Source organism: Silene latifolia, unplaced genomic scaffold, assembly GCF_048544455.1.
Source record: "Silene latifolia isolate original U9 population unplaced genomic scaffold, ASM4854445v1 scaffold_73, whole genome shotgun sequence".
Lineage (NCBI taxonomy): Eukaryota > Viridiplantae > Streptophyta > Magnoliopsida > Caryophyllales > Caryophyllaceae > Silene > Silene latifolia.
The window spans coordinates 3,820,001-3,838,416 of NW_027413640.1; the positions used below are offsets into that span (position 1 = coordinate 3,820,001).

General features: G+C 37.6%; 2 protein-coding genes across 2 annotated transcripts in view; one reads left to right on the forward strand and one right to left on the reverse strand.

The window, feature by feature from the left end:
* LOC141640196 (uncharacterized) overlaps positions 1 to 1,868 on the reverse strand; it is a 2,145-nt gene extending 277 nt beyond the window's left edge. Inside the window, exons 1-2 of the mRNA XM_074449083.1 lie at positions 419 to 1,868; positions 1 to 328 (exon numbers count right to left, since the gene is read on the reverse strand). The exon at positions 1 to 328 is cut by the window's left edge and continues 277 nt beyond it. Of these exons, the coding sequence (XP_074305184.1) occupies positions 1 to 328; positions 419 to 1,868 (1,778 nt within the window). The remainder of the gene's footprint in view (positions 329 to 418) is intronic.
* Positions 1,869 to 17,600: 15,732 nt separating this feature from the next.
* On the forward strand, positions 17,601 to 18,146 carry LOC141640197 (uncharacterized). The gene has a single exon (XM_074449084.1). The coding sequence runs from the start codon at positions 17,601 to 17,603 to the stop codon at positions 18,144 to 18,146; it is 546 nt and encodes a 181-aa protein (XP_074305185.1).
* The last annotated feature ends 270 nt before the right edge of the window (positions 18,147 to 18,416 follow it).

Here is an 18,416-nt window from a genome sequence, read left to right on the forward strand (position 1 = left end):
CTTCCTCTCCCATAAATATAATGATCCTCCATGTTTGCCACTTCTATCTCATGGTTGTTGCAAAATAATAACACTTGTTGTAACAAATTATCCCACCCATCATCTCTTAGCTTTTGTATCAAGATCTTTGTACTAGACACTAGGTGCATAACATTTAATATATCTTGTGATTTTCTTTGCAATGCTTGACAAAGATCATTTGATATCCCCAAAATCTGAATCATAATGTGCAAGACAAGAACAAACTCAAAGGAAGTCATGTCATCATAAGCCTTATCAGCTTCTCCTCTTTTTGCACCTTTTCCTTCCTTAATTACGGTCTGTAACACTGAACATCAAGCGGTATACATATTTAACAAGCTATTAAGTGATCCCAAGTGTGAACCCCATCGGGTATCTCTTGCTCGTTTAATAGTGCCTATTTGATTATGTCCTTTCCCAGTTTCTAACTCCTCAAGTTCTATCAATCTCTCTATCTTAGCTAAATAGGCTGCTTGTAATTGATCATGCCTCTTAGCAGATGAAATGATGATATTAACAATAAATGTTAGCTTAGAGAAAAAATGATAAACATATATCACATCCCGGGATGCTGCTATTAAAGCTAGTTGTAGTCTGTGAGCAAAGCAATGAACATAATAAGCATATGGACATTCGTTCAAAAACAAAGCTTGTAGACCTGACCATTCTCCACGCATATTACTAGCTCCATCATATCCTTGACCTCGAATATTTTCAATGTTCAACTTATGTGCAAGGAGACATTTTTCAATTGCACCCTTTAGATATAATGCATTTGTTTTGTTGACATGAATCAAGTAAAAAAGACGCTCCTGGATATAACCATTTTTGTCAACAAATCTCAATACCACTGTCATTTGCTCCCTTTTTGAGACGTCTTTTGTTTCATCAACAATTATACAATACTTCTGATCACCAATCTCATTACGTATAACATCTCGAATTCTATCACTATATATTGACAATATCTCTTGCTGGATTTGATGTGATGTGTATGATGCATTTCTTGGAACATTTTCTAGGACAACTTTTTCAACATCTTTACTAAAAGAGGCTATAGCTCGAATAAATTCAAGAAAATTACCTCTATTAAGTGAGCCAAGACTTTCATCATGCCCCCAGAATGCACAGTGCTTAAAAGTCAACCATCTGACTGCAACTATTGATACTTTTAACTTCAATCGATTCCTTTCAATAATTTTAGGTGTTATATTATCAATCAGAGTGTCAATATGTTGTTCCATTCTCAAGAGATCATTACACTTTTTTACTGCATCTTTGTGAGCTGAGTTATAATCTCGCCCTATATGACTTAAAAAAGCACAATCTTTCCCATTTACTTTCTTCCATGAGCGAAAATCCTCAATTGTGAAAGCATTTTCCCTTTGACGATTACTTGGTTTGGTATACAGAAAACATAGGAGACAATATGCAGCATCAGTAGTCGGTGAATACTCTAACCAATCAGGAAATTGTTTGAACCAAGATAAGCAAAAGTTTCTACCCTTTCGGTCAGAAGGATATTTTGCTGTATGCCATGTGTATGGACCTTTTTGAAGAAAAGTTTTACGGATTTCATTTTGCTCTTTTGATGTTTGGCACTCCCAAATTGGCTTTCTTTTCCCTGGGTCACGCTCTAAATATAACTGATCTGACACTTCAACATGGGGAACTTTAAATGGGGGCTCTTCATAAATTGGATTTTCAGTACCCAAGTTAGATTCATGATCATTAAATTCTTCTATATTTGGGTTTTCAGTTTCTGTCGCATCCGTAGAAGTTACAGTTGGATTACTAGTGTTAACCTCTTCTTGACTTCTTTTCTTGAAAAAATCAGAAATTTTCATATTCTTACTCATCTACCACAAAAAAGAATACACTATAAATAAAAATTATATCTAATTAAGCATGACAATTCAAATTTTCAATTAATACTAGTTTATACATTATAATTGATCAAATTTTCAAGTTCATGTCTACTTCTTTAACAAATTGCACAATATAAATACATAACTTATAACTCAAATAGAAGATTATAAATCAAAATAATTAAATTTGAGAACATACCTTTGTATTGAGATTTGAGCAAATACAAAATAAAATTGTTATTGCTATTTGCTAATTGTTACGGCTAACTTACCTGCAATTGATAAAAAAACAATTGCAAAAAACCTAAGGATTAGAGAATTAGGCATAACACAAGCTAATGTGACATAAAAACTCACAAATTGGACTTTGGTTACCTACTGCCAATGCTTTAGACATATAGACGTGAATCGACAATAATTGGACGAGTGGAGTTTGTGGGTTAGTGCTCTGCTAATCTTACAATTTTTATTAGTGTATTAGTTTAGGTTTAGAGTAATAGATTTAGGGTAATAAATAGTATTTAGGAAATTTTCCTTATTTGTTATATTGTTATATAAGTTAAAAGATTATTTGGAAAGAATAGTTTAATAGATAAATTTTTTCATAAATCCTAGTTTTTTTTCAATTTTTTTTTTTTTCAAAACTCAAGCTAGTATAAAAAAAAAATTATGTTTTCGCCAGGGGGGCGGCCGCCCCTGCTAGCCCCCGTAGTTCCACCACTGCTTGAATACCACCAGTGGTGTATATCTTTGAATTGGTTTATTCATTTGCTGTATTTATAACTAGATGCGTTAATTGGGTCACCCGAGTTGCTTATGGGGTAGGGTATATAGTTGTTGGGCTATATCGGTTTCAAGTTACATCGGGTCAAGGGTTCAAGACTTTATGGTGCTTAACTGGTTATTGTTTAGTTGGGTCACTATTAGGTGGGATCACATTCCATGAAAAGGCGGGTAAGGCTATCAATACATATCTGATCTCAAGAATATAGTTTGGATCCATCACAGTAAAACAATTTATATATTTTAGTTTAAGTGAAACCAATTAAGATAACTTATTATAAGTGATTTTAGAGAGATGTTAGGGCTAGAGAGAGGAAGAACCTAAAATTCCAAAAAAATCACCAAAAATTTAGCGCCACACTGAAATAATGACTGTCATCAAAAATACCCAAAATAGGTTTACCCCTTTATCTTCAATAACAAAAACTACCAAAAATAGTAATAAAGCTACATCGTCTAGGTCGATTCATGCTGTGGTTGAGATGACTATCCCTGGTGGACCGGTGGAGACTGCAGCTGCTAAGACTAGGGCGGTGAGTGAAATTGTTGGTGTTCCTGCGTATGACCTGGAGGCTTTGGTGCCAGAGGACCAAGGTGGCTGGACTCAGGTCGGAAAAGGTAAATCTCCCTAAGCAGCTATTGTGGAAGAACCTAGTGATTTCTTACAGTTTACTGAAGCGGATGTTAAAGATGAAATAGCGTACTGGAAAAATTCAGTCTATTGTTTTGTATTGGGTCCGAATCCTCCAATAGAGATCCTAGATGGTTTTATTAGGAGAATATGGATGAATCATGATATTGACAAAGTCTCTTTTCTGCCTAATGGGATCTTTAAGGTGCGATTTAAATCTAAGAGAACAAAGAATATTGTCCTTCAACAGGGTCATTATTTGTTTGATAATAAGCCTTTGATAGTGCGTCCCTGGAGTGAGTTTGTTGAATGGGTCAAGGATGACGTTAAGGAAGTTCCGGTGTGGGTTAAACTGCATAACCTGCCTTTGAAATTTTGGGGCAAATGTATCCCTTGAATTGCAGGTTTGGTTGGAAAATATGTCCGCTGTGACACTGCTACTGTAGACAAGACTAGATTAGGTTTTGCTAGAGTAATGGTGGATGTCCCTTTTGGACTTCAAATCCCTGAGTGTGTTAAGTTTCTGGATGAGGATGGGCATATTATTACTATACGTGTGGAGTTTGAATGGAAACCAATTCTCTGCAAGAAATGTGGTGGAATTGGACATGAAACTGCTACTTGTAGAAAGCCAAAAACTAAGGATAAGCCTGTTATTGAAAAGAAGCAATGACGTCCTAAACCTGTCCAAAAGAAGCAGCCTGAGCCATCAGTGGTTCCTCTAGTTCCAACCCCTGTTTCTGCTGGCAAACTCAAGGTTAATCCTGTGGTTGAGTCTTCTACAGTCCAACCTATGGTTTCACCTATGGAGAAACCTAATGATTTTGTGGTGAATTGGACTGGGAATGGGAAGTATACTATGGTTGATACACTAATAAGACCTATTGTAAGGTTGAGTAGACAGGAATTGACTGATGCTGACCAGAGTGTATCCAAGCTCTCACAATACACTTTTTTGGATGCCCTGAATAATGCCACTCCAAAAGTGGGCATTGGTACGAAAGGTAATGCATTGCCTCCCCCTGGGGGTAATGCATAACATAGGATTTTGGAACATCAGGGGATTAAACAGTCCTGCAAAAAAAAAAACAGTTAAATGGTTCCTTCATCAACATCATGTAGGTCTGTTTGGTTTTCCTGAGACAAAGGTCAAGCCTATGTCTCTAAATAGTGTAAGTAATAGTATTTGTGCTAGTTGGAGTATTTCTACTAATACTAGATGGCATAAAGGTGTGTGGGAAATAATCTGTATACTTCCCTTAAAATTGAAGGATTATAACGAATTTAATTAAGACGATCACTAGTCATAAATAAAATACATAAACAAAATAAAGGATTCAGAAATAACCTTCGGTCCTAGCAAATATGGCCTAAGAACAATATCAAAATTGATATTCGCCTATTAGTTGTACCCAAGACGATATGAGATATGCCCTTTGATAATGCTAGAATCGATCCAAATTTTCTGTATAAATTTAGGTTGTTTTTTTGTGTTTTTCTGATGAGGGAGGAGGCTAGATTAAAAGAGAATTAAGGTAGAATAATTATCACCCTTTCCTTCTTATTGTAACCGAAATATGGGAGTGAATTAGGGAGATATAATCTTCCCTAATTTGGCCCACATAACCGAAATAAGGAGTATAATCTCCTTATTCTTGGTTATTCCAAAAATGTATAAAATGTGTTAAATTGTCATCTAGTGAGGATCGAACCCATGACCTCTTGGTTTGTGTACCCTCACTATTACCACTATGACACATTCATCTTGTTGATATTAAATATAATCGATTACATTTAATTACGAATTAACACATTAATTCGTCCAAGCTAACATTACATACATTTAATTAAATATAACTTATTATATTCAATTTACGAATTGACAGTTAATTCGTCTCAACTAATATTATTTAATCTTCATTAAATAATTGTCTCATCAACACATTGACTAACTGTTTAGTCATATTGGGCATCAATGTGATCATATTTCTATAACCACATCTCTCAAACACATCCTATAGGTGTGACCTTTAGGGACCAGTTGATCACCGCCATCTGTATGATAATAACGTCAAACTTTCTAGCAAGCCAACCGTTATTAGGTAAACGTTAATCAACTGATTAAATATACGAAGTATACCCTTGTGAACCTGTAAGAGTTTTACAAATGTTATCACACTAATTTGTGGAGGACACAAGCTCCAACAAACTCCCACTTGTCCTCACAAGTGTATGTGTGATAACCGATTCTCATATCCTAAAATTTCTCCCACTCAATGTAAAACAATTTGCAAATCTGTATTCACAAAGGTCGTATTTTACAAGCGATCATTATCAAGAGTGGTTTCCCCGACTAGAGAGTAAGTTAACTGATAAACGAATCAACATTCGAGCATGGCCATGCATTTCAGTTACAACTCCTCGAGTGACCCTGAGAAATAACTATACCTGATAAGGGTTGGATATTTTCCTCAACTCGAATCCTGCAGATGTAAGCACAAAGATGAAATGACCCGAAAAAAAATCTACTTAGCCTCCGATTCAGGCAGACCGTGAGAAAGAAACCAAAGTCACCCAAAAACTGCCTTAATCTCAAGAGACGGTCGATAGTCAAAGAATCGACTCTAGGAACACAATGGATGTCCTATCCACGACCTGACACCGAATGTTTTTAAACATTTAGGACTCCATTACGTTGTCACAAAAAGTTGTCCTACGAGGTATCGTTATAATATCGCATCTGTGATCGATCAGTCAACCGTTGGACTTATGGCTCGTTGAACTCACCATCAATCGACTGCACAATATAATAGCCGGAGTTATCAGCTCACATTGGCGATTACGGACCAAAACCAATATAATGTAATTCAGTTCACTTTGTGGCGTTCAATGTTGTCAGTACAATCCAGATGAAAAACAAAATATTATAATAAAACGATGAAGTTATAAATATTATATGAAAAAGATAATGTATCAAATTCATAATCAAGTACTACAACTCATGAACACGTTTAATTCCCATGGAATTAACATGCCCTACATGCTTATCATAATTCAATGGTTTAGTGAGAGGATCCGTGATGTTATCATCCGTCGCAATCTTGTCTATCACTATCTCCTCTTGCTCCACGTAATCACGGATCAGGTGAGCTTTCTGATGTACATGTCTAGATTTTTTGCTAGACTTTGGCTCCTTAGCCTGGAAGATGGCACCTCTATTGTCACAATAGATGGTGATCGGGTCATTTGAACTCGGAACTATCGTAAGTCCTTGTAAGAATTGACGCGTCTATATCGCTTCCTTTGCTGCCTCCGAAGCGGCATAGTACTCGGATTTAGTAGTAGAATCTGCTACAACACTCTGTTTGGAACTCTTCCAGCTGACCGCAATACCATTAAGAGTGAAGACGAACCCGGACTGAGATTTTGAATCATCTCGATCCGTTTGGAAGCTAGCATCTGCGTAACCGGTTGCGCATAACTTAGTATCTCCTCCATAAGTCAATACCAATCCTTAGTCCTCCGTAGGTACTTGAGGATGTTTTTAACAGCTATCCAGTTTGTTTCACCTGGAGTCTTTTGGTACCGACTCGTCATACTCAATACATATGCCACGTCTGGACGTGTGCATATCATGGCATACATGATCGATCCTATTGCAGATGCATAAGGAACACGACTCATGCGCTCAATCCCTTCAGGCGTCGTGGGTGACTGAGACTTGCTCAACTGCATCCCATTCGTCATTGGAAGGTTCCCCTTCTTGGAGTTGGTCATGCTGAACTTCTCAAGAATCTTATCCAAATAAGACTCCTGACTAAGTGATAACGTCCGTCGTGATCTATCTCGGTAGATACGGATTCCCAAAATGCGTTGTGCCTCACCCAGATCTTTCATCTGGAAATGGTTCTTCAACCATTCTTTAACCGAAGATAGGAGAGGAATGTCATTCCCAATCAAGAGTATGTCATCGACATACAATATCATGAAAACAATCTTGCTCCCACTCGACTTGATATATAAGCATGGTTCTTCGACCGATCGAGTGAAACCATACTCTTTTATCACCTGGTTGAAACGATGATTCCAACTCCGAGAAGCTTGCTTAAGTCCATAAATGGAACGCTTAAGCTTGCATACTTTATTAGGATGTTCAGGATCTATGAAACCTTCGGGTTGCACCATGTACAACTCTTCCTCCAAATAACCGTTTAAGAAGGCGGTTTTCACATCCATTTGCCAAATTTCATAATCATGAAATGCGGCTATCGTAAGATTATCCGAATGGAACATAGCATGACTACAGGTGCAAAAATCTCATCATAATGCAATCCGTGCACTTGAGTGAAACCTTTTGCCACAAGTCGTGCCTTATAGGTATCTGGTTGCGCGTCTACAGAACGCTTTATTTTGTAAAGCCATTTGCACTGTAGAGGTTTTACCTTATTAGGTAAATCAACTAGATCCCATACGTCATTCTCATACATGGAGTCCATCTAAAATTGCATGGCTTCGAGCCATAGCTTTGAGTCGAAACATGTCATAGCACCTTTATAGGTAACGGATTCATTACTCTCTAGGTGTAAAACGTCATTCTCCTCGACCATACCAATGTATCTGTCCGGAGGATGAGAGACTCTACCCGACCTCCTAGGTTCCTCAGGAATGTTAACCGTATCATCAGTTGGAGGAACAACTTCCTCCATCTGTTCCTCGGTTGTTGGTTCTGGAATCTACGACAGCTCGGAGGTTCTATTACTTGTCTTGTTCTCGAGAAATTCTTTCTCCAAGAACGTCGCACTAGCCGCAACAAAAACTCGATATTCGGTAGGCGAATAGAAGTAATGACCAAATGTTCCTTTTGGATAACCTATAAAGTATGTCTTGACCGATCGCGGGCCAAGCTTATCCTCGTGTCTCCACTTGACATAAGCCTCGCAGCCCCAAACCCCAATAAAGGACAAGTTAGGTACCGTTCCCTTCCACATTTCATATGGAGTCTTGTCGACCGCTTTAGACAGACTTCGGTTAAGTATAAGAGCAGCTGACAAAAGAGCAAAACCCCATAATGAATCAGGCACTACCGTGTGACTCATCATGGATCGAACCATATCAAGTAAGGTTCCATTTCTCTGTTCGGACACACCATTCAATTGAGGTGTTCCAGGTGGAGTTAACTGTAGAACGATTCCACAGTCTTTAAGGTGTTGATCAAACTCATTTGAAAGATATTCGCCACCCCGATCTGAACGGAGTGCTTTAACCTTTCTACCCAGTTGGTTTTGTACCCTGTTCTGGTATTCCTTGAATTTCTCAAAGGATTCACTTTTATGCTTCATTAAGTAGACATATCCGTATCTACTCAAATCGTCCGTGAAAGTGATAAAATATCTATAGCCATCTCTAGCGGTAATTGACATAGGTCCACAAACATCAGTATGTATGAGTCCTAATAGGTCACTAGCGTACATTCCAACACCTTTGAAGGAAATTCGAGTCATCTTGCCAATGAGACATGATTCACACATGCCATATGTAGAAAAATCGAATGCGGGAATAGTCACATTATCGACGAGTTTCTTCACGCGTTTCTCATTTATGTGTCCCATTCGACAATGCCATAGATAGGTTTGATCTTTGTCACCAACCTTTATTTTCTTATTATTCACGTGTAATACTTCTGTGGTTTGGTCTAAGATATAAATTCCATTCATGGAAACGCTTTGCCATAAATCGCCTTCATTGAAAGAGAAAATACAGCTATTATCCTTTATTGAAAATGCAAAACCGTCTTTAGCAAGTACGAAAACAGAAATAATGTTCTTAGACAAACTAGGTACATAGTAACAATTATTTAAAAATAACTCAAAACCACTAGGGAGTTGGATTACATATGTTCCCTTCGAGACAGCAGCAACGCGTGCTCCATTCCCGACAAGCAGGTCCACATCACCTTTTTCGAGAGGTATGATGTTCTTTAGGCCCTGCAAATGATTACACAGATGAGAACCACAACCAGTATCAAGTACCAAAGTTCCGAAACTTGCATGGTTAATCTCAATCATATGAATATAAGATGACATACCAACAGGAACGACGCGGCCTGCTTTGATGTCCTCACGGTACACGGGACAGTTCCTCTTCCAATGTCCAGTCTTGTGACAATGGTGACACTCAATGTCACCGCCCTTACTCTTTGCCTTGCCCTATGAGCCACTAGTCTCACCAGGCGCACTCTTACCGTTTCCTGGCTTTTTAAACTTTGGCTTACCTACAGCTAGGTCGCCATGAGCCTTGCCCTTACCTTTACCCTTGTTTGAAATCATGAGAACATCCTGCTTCATGCTCCCACTCAATTTCATATCCTTCTCGGTCTGTACGAGAAGGGAGTGTAGCTCATGAGGACTCTTTTTCAAGTCATTCATGTAGTAGTTCGCCCTGAAAAGGGCAAAACCATCGTGAAGAGAATGAAGCATTCAGTCAATGACAATGCTCTCACTGATTTTACAATTCAGTGCCTCCAGCTTTTCGACATTCTCAATCATGTGAAGAATGTGTGGGCTAACCGGTTGGCCCTTCTAGAGATTCGCATCAAAGAAGCGACAGGTATGCTCATATGTAACGATTCTCGGTGCTTTTGAGAACTCGTTAGTGAGCGTGGTGAAAATCATGTTTGCACCTTGGGCAATGAAGCGTCTCTGCAAATTGGTTTCCATTGCAAAGATGAGTACGTTCTTTATCGCACCCGCTTCCATAACGAAGTCACTATAAGCGAGTGACTCGTTGACTCCTGCATTGGGGCCTGGTTTGACCGGTATTGGCTCAGTTAAGTACTTGAGCTTACCGGCAAAATGGCGATTTCGTAGTGCCGCCTCCCGGTCCGCAAAGTTGGACCCGTCGTTTTTTCGGACGTGTGAACCGATTCATCCGGTCCATAAAAATTTTAAGCCAGGACGCGCGATCAAGTGTGGCACTAGGCATTGGGATTGCGTTATTTCCAGCCATTTCATTGTAACAGTATTATGAAAATAAACGTGTTCTACACTGCGAGAAGAAGAATAAAAATAATAAGCATGTGCATCGTTTATATTTTTAAGTCTAATGAACTATTGTCATAACGCGAAGACTCAAAACACTTATACAATTGACCTCCCTCAAGAATTATATAAATGATCCCAAGACTCAATTCTCTGTAATTTGATAAGCTAACCTTTTAGCTAATTCTACCGTTAGAATTCTTGGTCGATAAATTTCTGTAAATTCTATCTTTAGTCCATCATAATCACGAGAAACTCTTCGGACTATGATGTTGAGGTAAACTAAGTCAACACAACTACTTACCCAACGTAGAAGAGGTCATATTATGCCTACCGACGAAGAAGAGATTCATAGTTGTTTGCCCTTATAAAGACTAGTCTCAATTTCCGTTTTAGAGGAAGATCCCATCAACTTTATTTTAATTCATTTTAAGTGAACTAATATCTAGCATGCGAAAATGAATAAACTAAGGTGATGGCTTAATAAGACTGTGACATCTGTATGTCCATGAAAACTAACATACAACCTATATGAGTTAATTTTCATGCATTTTAGTAGTAGGTGGTTTGGTTTTAGGCGGAATATGATGCATAAACTAACATGTGAATGAAAAGCAATAAGAATGAAAACGTAAAAACAGTAAAAGTCCTAGTGTGGCCTATCCTATCAAAATGAACAATAAATACAAGTTTGGAATCCATCCTTGGACCCGAGAAGCTTGTCTTGATGTTCCATCTTGGTCCATGTAGCGGGAGTGAGCTCCAATCTCCATCTTTAGTCCATCTTTAGTCTTCTTTGAAATTACAATAATTAAAATTACATAATAAACCTATTTATTACAATCTAATTTCAAAACCCAAAACTAAAAATAAAGGAGATTCGAGATCTCATAATTACATAAAAAATCATGTTTCCTTCATTACGAAAACATAATTTGACTAAGGCCACACTAAGTATTACAAATTACAACCGATTGCAAAAATAAATACGTAAATAAATTCATTCAATCGATTCATTCAACAAAATTAAAGTAAAATGCATCAACTAAAAATAAATTAAACATACATGACACAATTCCTTAATTATGTTGATTAATTTATCCAAACCACCTATTTAAATCAAATTAAATGACAATTCCTCAATTAATCACATTAATTTCAATCTTAATCCATATTAAACTTGTAATATGAATTCTATCCGTCAAAATTTTAAACTGCTTTAAAATAATTCGGTATCTTTTAATTGTGAACCGTTTCACAATAACTAATTGGCCAAAATCAAAACAAAATTAAAAACCCTTTTTTTCTTCCTTTTGGGTCTCGGCAAAAAGAAAAAAAACAGGGATTTTTTTTTTTTTTTTAAACCCAGCTCACGGCTGGAATAAAAACAACCCTTTTTTTTTCAATTCGGCAAAAAAAATAAGAAAAAACCTTCGTTTTTTTTTTTTTTTTTTATTTCGGCATTTCAGAAAAGAAAAAAACAACAAAAACAGTTTTTTTTTTTCCCTTTCTCACGGCAAACCCTAAAAAAAATGAGCCGTCAATTTTTTTCTTTTGCGGCAAAAAGCCCTAATACAAAAAAAATTTGATGAAGAAAAATGTTTACAGTTGCTAATAGAACATGATTTAGCAAATGAATTAATAAACGTGATTAATCGTATATGCTAAAACTATATATCAAAAACAAGTTCTTGTATCATCGACATGACGATTCTATTTGCATTTTAACTTAATCTGCATTAAATCAAAATCTACCAATTCTTCATATGATAATTTTAACTGATTAAAACAATGATATGAAAAACGAAATTGGAAATAAATCATCAAACAAGAAAAAAAACAAAAAACAGGCCGAAAAAAAAAATTTCTCTCGGCATAAAAAAAATTTCAGCCGAAAACCCTAATTTTTTTTTTCGAAATTCCCCATTGTTTACATACAATTTTATGAAATTCATCAAAATTAAAATTCGTGGCCTTTGCTCTGATACCACTTGTGGGAAATAATCTGTATACTTCCCTTAAAATTGAAGGATTATAACGAATTTAATTAAGACGATCACTAGTCATAAATAAAATACATAAACAAAATAAAGGATTCAGAAATAACCTTCGGTCCTAGCAAATATGGCCTAAGAACAATATCAAAATTGATATTCGCCTATTAGTTGCACCCAAGACGATATGAGATATGCCCTTTGATAATGCTAGAATCGATCCAAATTTTCTGTAAAAATTTAGGTTGTTTTTTTGTGTTTTTCTGATGAGGGAGGAGGCTAGATTAAAAGAGAATTAGGGTAGAATAATCATCACCCTTTCCTTCTTATTGTAACCGAAATATGGGAGTGAATTAGGGAGATATAATCTTCCCTAATTCGGCCCACATAACCGAAATAAGGAGTATAATACCCTTATTTTTGGTTATTCCAAAAATGTATAAAATGTGTTAAATTGTCACCTAGTGAGGATCGAACCCATGACCTCTTGGTTTGTGTACCCTCACTATTACCACTATGACACATTCATCTTGTTGATATTAAATATAACTGATTATATTTAATTACGAATTAACAGATTAATTCGCCCAAGCTAACATTACATACATTTAATTAAATATAACTTATTATATTCAATTTACGAATTGACAGTTAATTCGTCTCAACTAATATTATTTAATCTTCATTAAATAATTGTCTCATCAACATATTGACTAACTGTTTAGTCATATTGGGCATCAATGTGATCATATTTCTATAACCACATCTCTCAAACACATCCTATAGGTGTGACCTTTAGGGACCAGTTGATCACCGCCATCTGTATGATAATAACGTCAAACTTTCTAGCAAGCCAACCGTTATTAGGTAAACATTAATCAACTGATTAAATATACGAAGTATACCCTTGTGAACCTGTAAGAGTTTTACAAATGTTATCACACTAATTTGTGGAGGACACAAGCTCCAACAAGGTGGTAGAATATGGGTCATTTGGGATCCTGCTAAGTTTAGTGTTGTATTCTTGGAATACAATGCTCAATTTATCCATATGACAGTTAAGGATCTGACAACTGGGGATGCTTTTTATCTTACTATGGTTTATGCTTTCAATGAGGTAGAACATAGAAGAGCTCTTTGGAGTAGGCTTTGTGTTTTTAAGAACCTAATTTCTGAAGCTTGGGTGGTGTGTGGTGATTTTAACACTGTGCTTAGCCCCCTAGAAAGATTAGGGGGGTCTACTACTGAAGTGGAGATGGAAGAATTTCAGTGCTGTCTTCATGAGTGTGAACTTATTGACAGTCCTGCTACTGGTTCCTTTTTCACCTGGAATAATAAGCAGGATCCCTCTACAAGAGTTTATAGTCGTTTGGATAGAGTGTTGGTTAATCAGGACTGGTTGAGGACGTTTAATGCTAGCTATGATCACTTTTATGCTGAAGGTTTAATGGATCATACTCGTATTATCCAGACTGCTGCTGTTAACCAACCAAATAGAAGAAGTTTTAAGTATTTTAATATGTGGAGTACTAGTGAACATTTTCTTGAATGTGTGAAGAAGACTTGGGAGCAACAGTGGTATGGCACCAAAATGTATATTCTGGTTAAGAAATTAAAAAGCTTGAAATACCCTCTGAAGATGCTCAATAGGGCTCAGTTTGATGACATTGAGAACAATACTATAAGAGCCAGTCAACACCTGGAGTACATTCAAAGTCAGCTGAGAGGGGATCCACTGAATACTGACTTAATTCACAGTGACATGGAGGCTGCAAAAACCTTTAGAGAGTTAAATGAGGCCTGTTATGCTTTTCTCCAGCAGAAATACAAGGCTACTTGGGTAGCTAAAGGTGATAATAACACCAGATATTTCCATAGTGTGCTTAAAGGTAGGAATACAAGGAACAAAGTGGTGAAAATTACTGATCAATATGGTGTTGTGTGTGAGACTACTGACCAGATACAGGAAGCCTTCCTGAGTTTTTACAAGCAACTATTGGGAACCAGTAAGGAGACCTCTCCTGTATGTGCTGCTGTAGTAAACCAGGGTAATATTTGTACTCCTTCACATGCTGACATCTTACTTGCTCCTGTCACTAATGCTGAAATAAAGAAGGTCATGTTCTCTATTCCTATTCATAAGTCTTCTGGACCGGATGGATTCTCTAGTGCCTTCTTCAGGGATTCCTGGGATATTGTTGGGGACACTATGTGTGATGCAATCGAGAACTTCTTTCATAGTGGTAAAATGTTAAAGCAGTTAAATCATACTCTCCGCTCTCTCTTTCCAAAATGTGAGCTGCCTCAGAATGTTACACAGTTCCGGCCTATTTCATGCTGCAATGTTGTTTATAAGTGCATATCTAAACTCTTATGCAATAGGATGGCCTTTGTATTGCGTTGCCTTATAAGCCCTAATCAAGGTGGCTTTATAAAAGGGAGGAGTATTGTGAAGAACATTTTGATTTGCCAAGATGTTGTGAGGCTATATAATAGGAAATCTATATCTCCTCGTTTTATGCTTAAAGTTGATCTTAAAAAAGCTTATGATTCTATCAGTTGGACGTTTTTGGGTCAAATGCTTAGAGCTTTACAGTTTCCTGAAAGGTTTGTTGATTTATTGTTGGAATGCGTGTGTACTGCTTCGTACTCTCTTGTTATGAATGGTGAAGTTTTTGGCTTCTTCAAGGGGCAGAAGAGGTTGAGGCAAGGTGACCCTTTGTCACCTCTTTTGTTCACAGTTGCAATGGAATACTTGAGCAGAGTTATGCATTATATCACTGGAATGGTCCCATTCAAGTATCATCCCTTGTGCTCTAGTTTGAGGTTATCCCATCTCATGTTTGCTGACGACCTCCTCCTGTTCAGTAAGGGTGATGCAGCTTCAATAATGGTTTTGCTTAGGGTTTTTGCTACCTTCTCTCAAGCTTCTGGATTACAAATGAACAGTTCTAAAACAAATGCATATTTTAATGGTGTGCAAGGTAGCATTAAATCTGAGATTTTGCAAATTTCAGGGTTCCAGGAAGGTCAACTCCCATTCTCTTATCTTGGAGTGCCTATTACTGCTGGAAGAATGAAAATGAAGGACTGTCAAGTCTTAATTGAGAAGCTTGTTTCTAAGATCAGAGGGTTTGGTGCTATGCATCTCTCTTATGCAGGGAGACTGGTATTAGTGAACACTGTTTTAACGTCCCTTTATACCTACTGGGCTAATATTTTTATCATTCCAAAGAGTGTTCTCCAGAAAGTGGATGCCATTTGCAGGAATTACCTTTGGGACAGGAAAGTGGATTTTGTCAGGGTTCCTTTAGTTAGTTGGGAGAAGGTTTGTGTCCCAAAAAAAGAAGGAGGATTGGGAATCAGGGATTCATATACTTGGAATATGGCTGCTATTGGGAAGTTAGTTTGGTGGATTTTTTCTAAACCTGATAGTTTGTGGGTTAGATGGGTTCATCATGTGTATATGAAAGATGCTTCTTGGCCTGACTATACTCAAAAAACTGATGTCAGTTGGAGTTGGAAGGCTATTTTTAAAACTAGGGATAAATTTTTTGGGTACTATTCTGCTAATCTGTGGCAGGGGTCTAGCAGAGGGTACTCAGTCAGTAATGGTTATGAGGTTATTAGGAGGAGAATGCAGGCTATTACTTGGCATAAGTAGGTATGGAATGCTTGGTGTATCCCTAAACACCAGTTCATAGAGTCGCTTATTGCCAGGGAAGCTCTTCAGATGAAGGACAAGCTGTTTAAGTTAGGATGTTGTACTGATGCTCTGTGTCTGCTCTTTGGCAGTGCAGAAGAGACAAACAGCCATGTTTTCAGAAATTGTGATTATAGCAGTAAGATTCTGACAAATGTAGCTGCTCTATGTGGGGTACGGGTCCCTGCCAGCAGTACAGTCTTATGGGTGCCTAATAGACGGTTCACAAAGTTGCAAAGAGGAGTCATTGGGAGTGTGTTTACGGCTGCACACTATGCTATTTGGATGCAACGTAACAGAGTAAGGGCGGAGTTTTGCTTGATGAAGTCTGAAATGGTAGTGTCTCAAGTCCAAAATCAATGTAAGATGAGGATTTTGGCAAAAATGTCTGATGGGATGCAACAAAAAGATGTTATATGGTTGAGTAGTCTTCCTTTGATGAGATAGTTTATTTATTCGACTACTAAATCGGAAAATGTTCTAAAATTGTAGCTTGTAATAGCTTGTTTGTGCTTAATGGAAGTTCTTACATTTCACCAAAAAAAAAAAAAAACAAGAAACCAATTAAGATGAAAGTGAAATGGTCTTATTTAGACCATGATTAAGCTAATTCCTTACTGGTTATCTGTCGGGCTAAGTCAATGTCGGGTCAGAGATCAATTTGGAGTCGGGTTTTTGAACTGGCCAAATAAGATTGCTGTCAGTTTAATTTACGACAGGTTGAGACGAATTCGATTCAACCAGTCCTTGTGTTATATGAAATTGGATTTTGGGCAATTCATGTTGGAAATAGGGGCTTGGTTTTGCCATGTGTGTTTTTCCAATTGTCCCACATTGGTAGAATTTAGTTGGTTATTGGTGTTTATATATCCAACTAAACCTAACCATATCACTAGTGGGTCATGGGAGGCTTTTGTGGAAGCCTTGTGAGGTGCTTAATTCAGCTCGCACACGCGTCCGTGCCCGAGCCCGGCCCGTCCCGACCCGACCCGACCCGACACGGATTCGGATTTAGGATTTGGCAATCGCCTGCGGCGGGCTGTGCCTATATTTTGGGCCAGAGATGCGTGTTTTGTTTTGGGATGAAGTGACCAGGTTCATTCATAGAGAGGTGTCCAGGTACACAGTCAAATCGTCTTCAATTCAGAGTTGAATCTTCTGTGTTAATGCCCCCTTAATTGCGTTTGACTGCTGTAAATGTCAACTCGTTTTTTGGCTCCTCATCTGCTATAATTCTCCTCAAAATAGGACCTGCATCTTCACTCCAGAAACACACAACACAACTCTCTCTTCCTCTCTTCTCTTCTATAACATTTTTGGGTAAAGAAAATTCTGTCGTTCCAATGTTCTCAGTCTCGAGTGGGCGTGCCTGAGTGCAGTAGTGTAAATCCTTGGGGAACTACCGGTCAATTGATGATCGCCACCACGGTCGTACCGGAAATATAGTTTTCAAGGCAGTGGCTCTCATACCACGTCACTACAAATCGGTTATATCTAATCTTTTTCATTGTTACTGCAATTTCTGTCTAATAATTTGAAAACTATATAATTGTTGCTGTAACAATGTCGATCATGTCCAAAAATGTTTCTGATTTGTCAAAAGTCGAACCCTTAGATGGTCAGAACTATAAGCGTTGGTCTCAAAAGTTACTGATGTTTTTTGAGCAGTTTGAAATTGATTACGTTTTATTTTCTGACCCTCCTGCTGCTGTAACCGAAATTGCTGCATCGTCTGTTGAGTCCACCCCTCCTGCAATTTCTGTAGTCAAGTCAAATGAAGAGGCTATTAAAAAACATGATAAGGATAATAAAACTGTTAGGTTTCACCTCCTTAATCTTATGACTAATACTCTATTTTACTTGTTTATGGTTCATAAATCTGCTAAGACCATATGGGAATTACTAGAGAAAAAATATGGGGCTGATGATGCGGGTAAAAAGAAATATGTCGTTGGGAAGTGGCTTGGGTTTCAGATGGTAGATGACACACCTATTATGGAACAAGTTCATGTCTATGAGTATTTCTGTGCTGATGTCGTTAATGAAGGGATGAAGCTAGATGAGATTTTTCTAGCAAATGTGTTACTCGAAAAATTCCCTTCTTCCTAGTCTGACTATAGAAACCATCTTAAGTATAAGAAAAAAGACCTTTCCCTCCAAGAATTAGTGAGTCACATGAGGACCGAGGAGGCAAATCGTCTCAAAGACAAAAACATTTGTGTGTCTATAAATGCTTTTAATGCTTCTGTCAAAGCTAATCTGGTTGAGTCCGGTGGTCCGTCCGATTTTGAGAAATTCAAGGGTAAGGGTAAAGCCAAGGTTGGTCAGGGTAAGAACCAGGGTCCTGCTAAGAAGAATGGTCCAGGGAAGCATACCAAA

What these genes read in the sequence shown, in the direction of transcription:
- LOC141640197 (XM_074449084.1), top strand. Translation starts at nt 17,601, where the DNA reads ATGTCGATCATGTCCAAAAATGTTTCTGATTTGTCAAAAGTCGAACCC.